Genomic DNA, 13767 nt, shown 5'->3' on the forward strand with positions numbered 1-13767 from the left:
TAGACAGATTTTAGAGCAGGATCTGCTGCCTAATGTCCCTTTGCACACTTCTGTGCATTGTGAAGTGACCTCTGGTGAAGCTATAGCAGTGTTTCCTTTCTCCCCGCCATGCTCAGTGTCACTTGAAGCGCTCTGTGAAGCCCATGGTGCTGGACCAGGGTGTAAAGCTGTGTTGTGATCTGTGGTGTCACATTCTGTGCATTTTACACTGACCTTGCAATCCTTGGCAAAATGAGATGTTGATCCGCAGCACTTGTAACAGATGCCATTCTCTTTCAGGAATCTTTTGCGGTCTTCAACTGGTTTCTCTCTGAAGGCTCTACATTTTAGGAGAGGATGAGGCTTTTGATGTATGGGACACTGCTTGCTTGGATCCCGTGCCTTTACCTCTGCTTGGCTTGCCGGCCTGTGAATAAAATCTGGAGGAGAAACATTAGTCTTGTGTACTGCCACTGAGGTTTTGCGTGAATTGAGAATTGGAGTGGCACATGACAATGTAAGATCAAAACTAGGGTCATTTCTTATCTTTGCTTGATTATGCACAAAATCAACAAAAACAGAGAATGGAGGAAATGGGACATTATGTTTATATTTATATGTGGAACCATGGGTAATCCACTTCTCTTGTAGGTTGTAGGGTAGTTTTTGAACTAAAGGGTTGACACCTCTTGCTGTGTCAAGGTATGCAAGTCCTTGTAAGTCCCCTTCAGATTTGGCAACTTGAAGTTCCATTAGTAAGTCACTAAGTTCTCTGAGTTTCTGATAGCCTTTGTTGGTTATCCTGGGAAAGTCCTCAATTCTTTTGTAGAGGGCACTTTCTATAACCTCTGCTGAGCCATAGCACTCATCAAGTCTGCTCCAAATCATTTTAAGACCAGTCTCGGGGTAGTTTATATTGATAGCCCTGATCCTAGCTGCATGTTTGCTTGACTCTTCCCCCAGGTATTTGACCAAGAGGTCCACCAAGTCTCTTGTGACATTCTGAAAGGAAGATCTCCAGGCTCTATAGTCTTCGGGACGATCATTGAACTTCACAATTCCTTTTGTGACTAGTTTGCGCCGTGTAAAAAACTTTGCAAAGTCCATTGTGGTCTGGTAGACAGCAGGGTATACTGATGGTGTACTACCCTGGTAAGAATATGGGGTATGCTCATACCTGTTAGTAGTCTCTTGGTTGTGCTGGCCAGTATCATGCTGCCTTGGCGTCAGGGGAGATGCAACAGTGAGGTGATCTGGCTTGACTGCTTGACCTGTAATGAGGTTATTACCAGCCGAGTTGCTCTCTTGCTTGTAGTTGACCCAGGATGGCACTTCATGCTGTACTGGGCCTATTTCACTTATGGTACAACGTTCGGGCTTTTGTACTGGATCAGTATTGCTGTCTGAACCTGGGAGCTCATTTACATACTCTGACGTGCGTTGCAATGGATCTTGCGATTTAAGCTTCATACCTGGTATGCTGTCACGCTGTAGTGTTTCAGGATACTCTATAGCCTCTAAGAACTCTGCTTCAGCAATGGTGGCTGCAGCCTCCTTTTCTGCAGCAAGTTTCTCTAATGTTGCTTCTAGCCTTGCCTTCTCTATTTTTATTTGCATTTCTTGCTCAGCGAATGCTGCTCGCGTTTTAGCTGCTTCAGCTTTTGCGCGGGCAATGGCCACTGCACTGCTAATAGATGAAGCTTTTGTGGAGACAGAAGCAACAGATCTGGATTTGTGTGAAGATTTCTGAGACATTGTGCCTTTAAGAAGATGCTTGTCTGTGCAGAGAGTGCTGTATATCTGTGAGTAGGTAGCTGCACTATAGCAGGTCTCTGTGTCTTGTATCCCACTGGCTGGGTAGCCGCTGTTTCACTGTTCTGTCCTCGCTACACGTTACCCTGTGGTGTGTGTAGTCTGACATGCAGATAAACCGCCCTATTCTTCAAGAGACAAGACTGTATGGTGAAGTCTGTAGATTTATTGAGTCATAGGTAATAAGCACGCGGTGAAACTAGAAAACAATAGAGCAGAAAACATCACATGTTCATATACAACTAACATATCAGCATTACAACATATCAGCATTACAAGATAGCTGAAACATAGCATGTAATAACATGGATGACATGTGGAGAGCTGGTCTGCTGGTCACAACTTAAGACAGTGCAGCTGCTGCTCTGGAACATAAGAGTCTGTGTAGCTGGAAGAAGCTGTGGCTGAGAAATACTGTAGGGCAAGTCCATAAGCTGACCAGCGATGCTGCCACATGGGGCAATGGAGTATGCAGTCTCTCTCTTCTTAGCACAGTCTGTAATGGAGTTCTTCCTCCCAAGATGCTTCACTTCACTGAGGAGGGATGGAAGGAGCAGAGGGACAAATCACTGAAAGGCAAAGTCAGCCACTAGATGGAGTGCCTGTGTAATCAGGCGCACTTTACAGTACATAAAGATGCTGGAGGCATGACAACGTCTTTCTCTCACTCCCTGCAGGGAAGTGACGATTGAAAGAGGGAAACTGCTCTATGTAGCGAATTAATGATATTTAGACAAGTAAATAGGTTTGTGAGAGGGAAAAGATGACATATGGGTTTAGTTTCTTGGAGTAACCCTTTAACTGTGCAACAGGAAGATAGCTGAGACCTTAGCCCAGGCACATGGGCAGCCAGGAGTTAAATTAGCGCAAAGAATGGCAGCAATCTTGCAGGGGCAGAACTGTAAGGGTTTAACGCACAGGTCAGTTGCTAGCACTAGGCAGTTTCAAGGCCCTCCAGAGACTTTCAGGGCAGTAGGACTCCAGGACCTCTGATCAGGACAGCCCAGGCTGACAGATCCACATGCAACAGCACTTTGCAGCAGAGGAAGGAGGCAGAAGACAGCTACAGAGCACAGGGCTACTGGCAGAGAGAGAGAGTCCCAGGCAGAAGTCTCTGGCAGCAACAGACAGGTCACAAGGTCCCTCAGCACCACTCACTGCTCACTGCTCCAGTCAGCCAAAAGTCACCCAGGGTACTCCCAGAGGTCTTTCAGGAGTGTCCCTCTGCTAGGGAGTCAGGATAGCAGGGATATTAGCTGAATAATCAAGCAGGATCACAGGAGCTCACAGGCACACATCTCTTCAAGCTGCCATCCAAGCCACCTGCTAAATGCTAACCTTGTCATACTACATTCAAGTTGTTTTCTTGAGTCTAAATGATATGCACAAAAATTTAGCATTTTTATATATATATATATCGTTTGTCTCTATCTGGGTCCAGTTCAGTTTGTTTCAAATTGTGACATAAGCTGTATTGTCTATGAGAGACATAATGAGAAAAAAAATCCATAAAATACATTGTCTGATTTTTAAAGAATTTATTTGCAAATTATGGTGGAAAATAAGTATTTGGTCACCTACAAACAAGCTAGATTCCTGGCTCTTAAAGACCTGTAACTTCTTCTTTAAGAAATTTTAAGCAGGTGTGGAATCAGCTCACTCCAATATCCCAGATGCCGAGCACGGAAACAGTGCGGACTGCACTTGGAAGCAAATAATAGAAGAAAACAAAAGCTCCAGCTTTATTCACATGTTGCTACACAGATCACAGATAGGTGGCAGGATGTGATGCGTTTCGGCCAGGTGCTGACCTTACTTTATGAGTAAGGCCAGCACATGGCCAAAACGCGTCACATCCTGCCACCTACCTGTAATCAATGAAGGAACACGTGAATAATGCACACTACATTGATCTGAGACTGAGCTGGAGCTTCTGTTTTCTTCTGTTATTTTCTTCTTTAAGAGTCTCCTCTGTCCTCCACTTGTTACCTGTATTAATGGCACCTGTTTGAACTTGTTATCAGTATAAAAGACACCTGTCCACAACCTCAAACAGTCACACTCCAAACTATGGTCAAGACCAAAGAGCTGCTGAAGGACACCAGAAAAAAAATTGTAGAGCTGCATGAGGCTGGGAAGGCTGAATCTGCAATAGGCAAGCAGCTTGGTGTGAAGAAATCAATTGTGGGAGCAATTCTTAGAAAATGGAAGACATACTAGACCACTGATAATCTCCCTAATCTGGGGCTTCACGCAAGATCTCACCCCGTGGTGTCAAAATGATCACAAGAACGGTGAGCAAAAATCCCAGAACCACATGGGGGGGGACCTAGTGAAGGACCTGCAGAGAGCTGGGACCAAAGTAACAAAGGCTACCAAGAGTAACAAACTACGCTGCCAGGGACTTAAATCATGTAGTGCCAGATGTATCCCCCTGCTTAAGCCAGTACATGTCCGGCCCATCTTAAGTTTGCTAGAGAGCATTTGGATGATCCAGAAGAGTATTGGAAGAATGTCATATGATCAGATCAAACCAAAGTAGAACTTTTTGGTAAAAAACTCAACTCGTCGTGTTTGGAGGAGAAAGAATGCAGAGTTGCATCCAAAGAATACCATACCTACTGTAAAGCATGGGGGTGGAAACATCATTCTTTGGGTCTGTTTTACTGCAAAGGGACCAGGACGACTTATCTGTGTAAAGGAAAGAATGGATGGGGCCATGTATCGTGGGATTTTGAGTTAAAACCTCCTTCCATCAGCAAGAGCATTGAAGAAGAAACATGGCTGGGTCTTTCAGCATGACAATGATCCCAAACACACTGCCCGGGCAATGAAGGAGTGGCTTTGTAAGAAGCATTTCAAGGTCCTGAAGTGGCCTAGCCAGTCTCCAAATCTCAACCTGATAGAAAACCTTTGGGGGGAGTTGAAAGTCCGTGTTGCCCAGTGATAGCCCCAAAACATGACTGCTCTAGAGGAGATCTGCATGGAGGAATGGGCCAAAATACCAGCAACAGTGTGTGAAAACTTACAGAAACGTTTGAAACATTGCCAACAAAGGGTATATAACAAAGTATTGAGATTAACCTTTGTTATTGCCCAAATACTTATTTTCCACCATTTGAATGAATTTTTTTCACTCATTATGTCTCTCATAGTTGAGGTATACCTACCTCCCATCTTTTTAAGTGGTAGAACTTGTACAGCTATATATCCTCCTTGGATCAGCTTCTCTCTTATGTCTCCTGTATGCAGTGCAGTATTGTTATAACATAATGATAATAATACGAAGGCTGGATTCACACAAAGTAATTAGTCCTAATAATCCAGTAATAAATCCAAAACACAGAAATAGTTACATATCTTTCCGTTATATGTTTACTGTGTCTTGGTTCCTCTCATGTGTTTGCCTAAAAATACTGACTGAAATACTACATGTAAACCCAGCCTTGTAGTTATAACACTGAACTGCATGTGGCATCTATGTTGCATATATACCTTCACATAGAAAGGTTTTTCTAATGATAGATAATATGTCTTAAAAGAAAAACTACAGTACAATGATTTTAGGGTGCAGTACCAATTCTATGAGGGCTGGGCAGGTCTAATGTTTTAATGTCATCTTTACGGGATGGGCATGGTGTTCAAAGTATCTATAAATATAGTTTTTCTTTTCAAGTCCTTCTTATCTTTGAAGCACCACACGTTTTAACTTGTTTTTGTGTTATGGTAAAGCCCAGTAGTAGATGACAAAAGGATCTGTTATTAGTATGACGTGGTCTTTATGTCCTAACTCATGTAAAAATAAGTTACTGTTTCTCCAAAACCTTCCCATAGTTTCTTCACTGAACCAGAGAACTGCCTGATTTTCTTTGAGATTTTTTCCCATATTTTATGATCTCTGGAGGCACTATGGACACCGATTATTTCCAACACAAAGAGATTTTCTTTGCTTCTTTAATATACTCTAAAAAAAGGCTGCATTATTTGGAGAATGAATTTATTGTCCGTGATGATGACGTCTTCCTTGTCTCGTATCCCAAGTCAGGTAGGATTATAAGAAGCTACTGTTTTGTTTTTGCTTTAGGCTATGTTCACACACACAGTTTTTTTTCTGCTGGTTTTTTAGCCGTTCAAAAATCATTCTTCTTTGTAAAAAAAAAAAAAAAGCAAGGTTATAGTAATTGGTTAAAATATTTCAATTTTAGACATTTTTACATCCAATTTTTTTTTACTGTTTGGCAGATTTTTTTATTTTTATTTTGGACATTTTACCTATAAACATGCTAATTCATTTAACGGCTGTGGGAATTACAGACCTTTTTTTTTTTTTAAAGGTGTGCGCGAACGGCAAAATATTTTAATAGAGTTTAATAGAGTAATATATGCTGTATATTCATTGTAATGGGTTACTGGGTCATGATCGTTGCCCAGTGTGGACATGCCCAGTGATCAGATGTTGTTGATGGCATCTTTTATTAATACATAAAAATGATCTATTGTCAGCAGTTCATGTAAATGGAATGTGCTGCTGAAATTATGTATAGTGGTTTGTAGAAACCTTTGCACTTAGCAACTTATAATATTGTCCTCTGGTGCAGTAAATCTGCCTGCGTAAAAGACACCTTGCCAGGCAGGACCAGAAGTACTGTATAATTAAACATTAACAAAATGTTTCAGAAAATTTGGTGTTAATGTGGTCCAATGTAATGTGCCATTTTCCTTACTCATCATTGGGGTGGGTATGTTCACACATTCAGGTTTTTAATTGCAATTAATCAATACAAACCAGCAATTCTATTTAATAGCCTGAGACTTATAGCCTGAGACTTCTCCACTATGTTCACACAGGCAAATATTCGCACAGAAAATTTTCCCTCACAGCGGAGCGCCGGCAGAAAAATTATTCTGCGGAATTCCGCATGGAAATTGCATTGTGTGAACATGGCCCCAGTCTTTCCTTTATACAGTTGTGCTCTAAAGTTTTCATATCCTGGTAGAAATTTTGGCAATGATTTAAAAAATAGCTGTTCATGCCAAAAAAAAATTATTTAACCCCTTAACAATATTGAATGTAAATGTATGTCCTGGTGTCCTGGTACCCTGGTACCTAACTCTTCAGGATGTGCATTTATGTCCAGCAGTCTTTACAATCTATGAGGCGAATGCAAGAGCTCCACTCACTTCATAGACTGTGTGTGACAACTGCTATCATCAGCTGTGTATGACAGACATCAACGATTACACTGATGTCCACCATTAATCCCTTAAGTGATCAGTAGAGATCATGGCACTTAGGAGCCTAAAAGTCAGTCCCCCTGCCTGATTGACACACCGGCAACATATATGCAAAGGTCTGGTCTGTTTACATGCTCCACAGAATTCCCCTTACCTGCTCTGTGCTGGTCCCAGGGCAATCTGCTGATAGTCTGCTTAACCGGTTGCCATCTAAGGACGAGACGGCACCTGACATGGCAAGCGGTGTGTGATGCGGGCTCCTGACTTGAGCCTGCGCCATATTGCACAGCCCCGACATGCAGCAAACGCTGCAGCTGGCTATTAACTTTGACAGCGGCGTTTAAAGGGACATTTAAACCATCCCAACCGGTGGTCCAGTGGGGTGGATCACCCCCCCGACACACACCGCGAATGGGGGGGGGGGGGGGTTGTCGATCCACTGTGCAGGTAGCCAGAGGGCTTACCTTTCCTCCAACGGCTGTCAAGGCTCTGTGATTGATAGAGCCTGGCTGAACCAGGCTTTATCAATCAGGCGCAGAGCACACAGATCAATGTGGTTCTATGGAATCACATTGATCTGTATGCAGAATCTACTGATTCCTCCTAAAAGTCCCCTAAGGGGGACTAAAAGTGTAAAAAAAAAAAAGAAAGTTAGATAAAAAGTTTAAAAAAAAATCAACCCATTAACTTCTTCCATATTAAAAGTTTGAATCACCCCCCTTTTCTCAAATTCCATATAAAAAATATGTAAACATAATAAAAATAAACATATGTGGTATCACCACGTACATAAATGTCCAAACTATAAAGGTCTAAAATTGCGAATTTTTGGTCACTTTGTATACCCTAAATTTTATTATAAAAAGCGATCAAAACGTCCCATCAAAACAAATATGGTACCGATAAAAACTTAAAAAATTAGCCCCAATACCGCCCCGTATATGGAAAAATAAAAAAGTTATAGGGGTCAGAAGATGACAATTTTACACATACTAATTTTGGTGCATGTAGTTATAATTATATACCTCATACCGCCGCTTATACAGAAAAATGAAAAGGTCTTCAAAATAGGGGGATTTTAAACGTACTAATTTGGTTAAACAGTTTGCAATTTTTTTAAGCACAACAGTAATAGAAAAGTATGTTATCATCGGTATCATTTTAATCGTATTGACCCAAAAAATAAAGAAAACATGTAATTTTTACCGTAAATTGTATGGCTTGAAAACAAGCTGATCTATTTCCCTTCTGTATATGAAGTGAATGCTTCCTCAGTTACCTATAGCCAACAGGGTTCCTCACAATATATACATTGGCACCTCTGAAACTTGTTTAAACTCAGCTTAGCCATCTCTGAGACATATAAAATGACTGCATTCTTATTTACCTGTAGCCAACAGGTTACCTCACAATATATATAGACACCTCACATGCTCGGTCAGACGAAGCTATGACATCTCTGAGGCATAAGAAGCAATTGCTTCCTCATTTACCTATAACTAACAAGTTTTATCACGTCTTCTTGGGGCTTACTTTACTCAATTATAGTGAATATTGTTCCTGCCACACAGCTGCCGGGGCTGTAGGGGGCAGTGATATATTTAAAGGAGTAGTCTCATGGATAAAAATAGGGAATATCCCCTCAGGATAGGGGATAAGGGGGTCCGAGCACAAACTCCTGTATGGAGCCCCGGCTCTCCCGTGAAGCGGCATGTCACGACCCCCGCCCAAAAGGGGGGCCACCGCGCACCCTCCATATATCTTTATAGGAGAGCCTAAGATAGCCGAACGGTTTTCACATAGAGATATATGGAGGGGGTGCGTTGTTCCAGAGGAGAGTCCCAGAGCTCCATACAGGAGAACACATGGGTGGCCCCAGAGCTCTTACCCCCCACAATCTAAAACTTATTCCCTATCCTGCATATAGGGAATATGTTTTTGTACACGATATATCTCTGTTAAGCTTCTGTGTCATTGCTTGCTATGGTTAATGTGGCTGGCTTGACTGAAAGGGTAGGTTCACACCGCCTAAGTTTTTATTCATGAGATATCTTCTTTAATGTGTAGATGTGTATACATACTATATATACAGTGGGGATCAAAAGTTTGGGCACCCCAGGTAAAAATTTGTATTAATGTGCATAAAGAAGCCAAGGAAAGCTGGAAAAATCTCCAAAAGGCATCAAATTACAGATTAGACATTCGTATAATATGTCAACAAAAGTTAGATTTTATTTCCATCACTTTCAAAATAACAGAAAACAAAAAAATGGTGTCTGCAAAGAGTTAATTACTGCCCCCTTTGGCAAGTATCACAGCTTGTTCTTGTTTGAGGTACCCTTGCCCATTCTTCCTTACAAAAGTCTTCCAGTTCTTTGAGATTTCTGGGCTGTCTGTCACGCACTGCTCTTTTAAGGTCTATCCATAGATTTTAATTTATGTTGAGGTCAGGAGATTTTTAAGGCCATGGCAAAACCTTCAGTTTACGCCTCTTGATGTAATCCCCCGTGGATTTCGAGGTGTGTTTAGAATCATTATCCATTTGTAGAAGCCATCCTCTCTTTAACTTCAGCTTTTTCACAGATGGCATCAAGGCAGCATCCAAAATTTTCAGAAATTTTATTGAATCCATTTTTCCTTCTACTCATGAGATGTTCCCAGTGCCACTGGCTGCAATACAACCCCAAAGCATGACGGATCCACCCCCATGCTTAACAGTTGGACAGAGGTTATTTTCATTAAATTCTGTTCCCCTTCTTCTCCAAACGTACCTTTGCTTATTCCGGCCAAAAAGTTCAATTTTAACCTCATCGGTCCGCCGAACTTGTTTCCAAAATGCATCAGGCTTGTCTATATGTTCTTTTGCAAAGTTAAAATGCTGATTTTTGTGGTGAGGACGTAGAAGAGGTTTTCTTCTGATGACTCTTCCATGAAGACCATATTTGTACAAGTATCTCTTTATAGTGGAATAGTGTACCACAACTCCAGTGTCTGCCAGATCTTTCAGGAGGGATTGTGCAGTCAAACATGGGTTTTGAATAGTTTTTCTCACAATCCTGCGAGCTGTTCTGTCTGATATTTTTCTTGGTCTTCCAGATCTTGCTTTAACTTCCACTGTTCCTGATGACTGCCATGTCTTAATTTCATTCCGAACAGAGGATATTGACATCTGAAAATGTTTTGCTATCTTCTTATAGCCTTCTCCAGCTTTGTGAGCGTCAACTATTTTCAGTGTCAGATTTCTAGACAACTGCTTAGAAGAACCCATGGTGCTGATTGTTGGGGCAAGGTCAGATGAGTCTGGGCATTTAAAACCTTTAAGATTGACATCACCTGGTCTTCCCAGATGATGACTGAAAACAATCCATTACACTAGCAGGTCTCAGCTTTTCAAAGACTCCAGTGCATGCTATAAATTCTGCAGGTTGCCCAAACTTTTGCAGGCGCCATTTTTTGTTTTCTGTTATTTTGAAAGTGTAAATGATGGAAATAAAATCTAACTTTTGTTGACATATTATAAGAATGTCTAATCTGTAATTGGATGCCTTTTGGAGATTTTTATGCACATTAATACAAATTTTTACCTGGGATGCCAAAACATTTGATCCCCCATTGTATGTATATATATATATATATATATATATATATATATATATATATATACATATACAATTTATGCATAAACCAAGGTCTTGAGTGACCTTCTGTTAGAGCTGCAATTGTGAGTTATTATGTGTGCAGCTTTATTAAATGTTTGTTCATAGTATCTGCATCTTACATATAGCCAGATCTTTGTCAATTTTTGAGATGGTTGTCTCTAGTGATATTTTCTACAGCCAATACAATTCAGTTGTTGCCCCCTATACCTGAATGTCCCTTCCAAAGTGGACTGGGATTTTGAGTCGGTTATCCGGTTATCCATTCCGGAGCACAGCCAGCAGCGGTATCGCCTTTCTCCAGTCCGGCACGTCAGAAGCAGAGATTGACAGATCCGGAAGAGAGTTACCGGACTGAGGGAAGAAACGACAACACGAAGGTCAGTAGCGCTGCACCCTCTAAGCTAGAAGCGCTCCAGGTATCTGATCTCACTCTAACTGATACAACTATAAAGAGTATGTTGTTGGCCCTCAGGCAGACTTTCCTATCAGACATAGCTGGGGTCATAACTCCGTTACAAGCATCAGTGGGGGAGCTTGGTGACCGTGTAGCCCACATAGAGACAAAGCTGGAGGAATTCTCTGAACTACACAACACACTTGTGGAATCTCATACAGATCTGGATGAAGAAGTTGCAGCACTTAGAGCAAAGATAGCTGATCTGGAGGATAGGAGTAGAAGGAACAATCTGAAGCTTAGGGGGGTCCCTGAATCAGTGCATCCCGCCGACATCCCTACCTATGTTCGTTCCTTACTGCAAGCTATACTACCTGATGTTACTGCGCAGGAACTAGAGATTGACCGGGCTCATAGGATCCCAAGACCCCAGCACTTGGATGACTCCACTCCTAGGGATATCCTGGCTAGAATCCATTTTTTTTCAGTGAAGGAGAAGGTGCTGGAGTTTTCGAGAAAAAATGGGGGGACTACCTGCACCTTATCACCATGTGTCTGTGTATGCGGATCTCTCTAATGCCACCCTACAAGCCAGAAGGTTGCTACAGCCTAACACTCAGGACCTCAGAGCAGCTAATATAGCATACAGAGGTGGCTTTTCTGTTCACCTACTGATACGCAGAGGGGACACCATGCACGTTATTAAGTCACTGACGTAGGGCGAGGATCTGCTCTCCAAATGGAATCTTCCAGTTGTTCCCTCTTCTGGTTTACCGCCCAGATCACGACCTCAAAGAGTGAAAAAGGACTGGTTCGCCGGGTGAGATGATTGTTGAATTATCATTTATTTTTTCCTTGGATGTATACTAGATTTTTTCCTTGTTTCAGGCAAGGAGTTGACTGTTCACTATGGGCTTCAAGGTGGACTTTGCCCTCTTCCACAACATGGGCTCTTGTTCCGTGAGCCTCATTTTTCTTTTTTTTTATATTGCTCTATCCGTTATGGTTCTTTATTGTTTTGTTGCATTTTACTTTGCTAACTTACTTTGTTCACTGTAATTGCCTTACCGATATATTCAGGAGGTGTGTGTGCTGGCTGGGGGGCACACATCTCCACTACTATTTTGATTTACTTGCCATGCTGTGTACCATCCTCATATGTCCTTATGGTTATAAAATTTACTAGTCTTAATGCTAATGGTCTGAATGCTCCCCTTAAACGTTCGCATGGAAAGAAGCATTAACTACTAAAAGTGATGTCATCTGTGTCCAAGAGACACATCTGTTAGCAAAAGATTCATACAGGGTTAAACACCCTCAATATCCTCACATTTTTCACTCCCACTTCACTACCAAATCTAGAGGGGTCATGATAGCAATAAGGAACACAATCTCCTTTTCATTGTCAGATATGATTTTGGATGTTAATGGTAGATATGTTATATTGTACTGTACAATTAATGCTGTCCCTCTTACCATCGTTTCTATATATGCCCCCAACTCAGGACAGCTCCGGTTTTTACATAAGATACTTAAAAAGGCTAACAGTACCAAGTGGGGTTCACTCATGATATGTGGAGACTATAACTCTATTATGGATTCCACTCTAGATACCTCCTCATCCTCCAGATTATCCTCCCTGGATATTTCCTCCTGGGTGTGGGAATCTGAGATGTATGATGTATGGCGTATCCAACATGAAACAGAGAGAGATTACACCTTCCATTCAGGGGTACATAACTCTTACTCTCGGATTGATATGATACTGGTCGGTAGTCACCTTTTACCCTCTGTGCGAGAATCCTCTATTGCCTCGATTAAGTGGTCGGACCATGCGGCGGTCTCGGTGGTTATGGAAGACAAGTTACATAACATTCCTATTTATATGTGGAGACTTAGCCCATTTATTTTATCTCACCCTAAATTTTCTCAACAGATTAGACAGGATATCACTACATATTTTCAACTCAATGGGGATTCTGTCAAGAGCAAGATATCCCTTTGGAACTGCCACAAAGCTTTAGTTAGAGGTATGTGTATTAAATACGGATAGGGAAGAAAGGATGGAAGAATTGTTGGCCAAATTAAAATCTGTGGAAGAATCAAATAAAAAATCCCCATCTGATTCTTTAGCTCTCCAACTAGCGGAATTATGTAAAGAACTCAGATGCTATATGCTCACCACTTATGAGAAATCGCATCGGAAACTGCAGGCCCATTATTATTCGCAGGATAACAAATCTGGCAAGCTATTGGCCGCCAGACTAAAGACTAGACAACTGAAAACACGTATCTCCGGACTCATACATCTCTGGCGCTAAATCAGTCACGCCCAAAGATATTGCCAATGGCTTTGCATCTTTTTATGCCCATTTATATAATTTGAAGGACTCTATCCCCGAACAATTAGACCATATTTCTATTACTAGAGACTATTTGGCTAGATTGAATTTGCCCACTTTATCTACGCAACAAGTAACTGATTTAAATAGCCCCATCACGATTAATGAAATACAGAAAATAATCCGCTCCCTCCCAGCTGGTAAGGCACCAGGACCAGATGGGTTTATCAGTGCCTACTATAAGACGTTCAATGACATACTATCTCCACACTTACTTGACTTCTGTGAGGGGGCGGTAGTAGCTGGCTCCTTCCCGAAGGAAAATCTTCAAGCTATGATCACGACT

The 13767-nt window shown here is 41.6% G+C and overlaps 1 protein-coding gene across 4 annotated transcripts in view; it reads left to right on the top strand.

The window, feature by feature from the left end:
• The window catches only part of LOC130294378 (sulfotransferase 2A1-like), a 120284-nt gene that overhangs the window by 19347 nt on the left and 87170 nt on the right, over positions 1 to 13767 (top strand). The window contains exon 2 of one of the 4 annotated variants that reach the window (XM_056544082.1): positions 5626 to 5836. The exons of the other annotated variants lie outside the window; for them this stretch is intronic. Coding sequence (XP_056400057.1) covers positions 5683 to 5836 — 154 coding nt within the window. The 5' untranslated portion in view covers positions 5626 to 5682. The remainder of the gene's footprint in view (positions 1 to 5625; positions 5837 to 13767) is intronic. 4 annotated transcript variants of the gene reach the window in all.

This window comes from Hyla sarda, chromosome 10 (genome assembly GCF_029499605.1).
Source record: "Hyla sarda isolate aHylSar1 chromosome 10, aHylSar1.hap1, whole genome shotgun sequence".
Taxonomy (NCBI): Eukaryota; Metazoa; Chordata; class Amphibia; order Anura; family Hylidae; genus Hyla; species Hyla sarda.